The sequence below is a fragment of the Monoraphidium neglectum genome, assembly GCF_000611645.1.
Source record: "Monoraphidium neglectum strain SAG 48.87 unplaced genomic scaffold scaffold04580, whole genome shotgun sequence".
In the NCBI taxonomy this organism is placed as follows: domain Eukaryota; kingdom Viridiplantae; phylum Chlorophyta; class Chlorophyceae; order Sphaeropleales; family Selenastraceae; genus Monoraphidium; species Monoraphidium neglectum.
Genome location: NW_014009049.1, coordinates 938 through 1759, shown reverse-complemented (window position 1 = coordinate 1759; position 822 = coordinate 938). Strand labels below are relative to the sequence as shown.

At 65.3% G+C, this 822-nt stretch overlaps 1 protein-coding gene across 1 annotated transcript in view; it reads right to left on the bottom strand.

Annotated features, from left to right (window-relative positions):
* MNEG_14558 (microfibrillar-associated protein 1) overlaps positions 1–822 on the bottom strand; it is a gene marked incomplete at both ends in the record, with an annotated part of 3581 nt that overhangs the window by 1833 nt on the left and 926 nt on the right. Inside the window, one exon of the mRNA XM_014036970.1 lies at positions 309–440. Coding sequence (XP_013892424.1) covers positions 309–440 — 132 coding nt within the window. The remainder of the gene's footprint in view (positions 1–308; positions 441–822) is intronic.

Below are 822 nucleotides of genomic sequence, written 5' to 3'. Positions count from 1 at the left end.
CGCGGTAGCAGGGGGGGGCGTCGATGGGGAAGGGAGGGCATGGTGAGGAGGGGTGGTGACGCAGGGCGACGCAGGGCGGTGAGTGAGTGGATGAGTGAGGGAGGAGGGGAAGGAGAGGGGCAGCGAAGGGGCGGAGCAGGAGCGCGGCTCAGTGCAAGCAGAGGTGCGTCCAAGCCCCTGCGGTGAGCCCCTGAAAGACCCTCACGAACCCTCGTAATGCAGTCCCGCCAGCAGCCCCCTGCCACCCCCAACCCCACATCACACACACACACACGCATGCACACACGCGCGCGCGCATGCGCGCCCACCTTGGGGTTTGCCCTCTCCCAGGCAGCGCGCTCCTCCTCTGTCATATTCTTCAGCCGCTCCCTCTCCCGCACCTCCGCCTCCGCCGCCTCCCTCTCCCCCCTGTCGCGCGCTATGCGCCCCATCTCGCGGCCCTGGGGGGACAAGGCAGAGGGTATGTGTGTGTGTGCGTGTGAATAATTGTATGTGTGAGGGGGTGTGAGTGTGACAGGGTGCTGTAAGACTGTGTGTGAGAGGGATGGAGGGGGATGAACGGAGCAACACCGTGTAGTTTCACACGCGGCGCCTGTCCCACTAGCCTGGCCGACACCCCACACCCTTCTCCGGCTGCCCCGCCCTTCCAACGCATGCCCACAGCCTGCAACCCTCTTCCTCCGTCCCGCTCACGCTCACTCACGACACTCAACACATCTCAATCAGACGATGCACTCTCACGCACTACAACTGCAAACACAAAATCACGCGCGCACACACACGCTCCCACGCACGCGTGCACGTACCCGCCCCCCCCCCCCC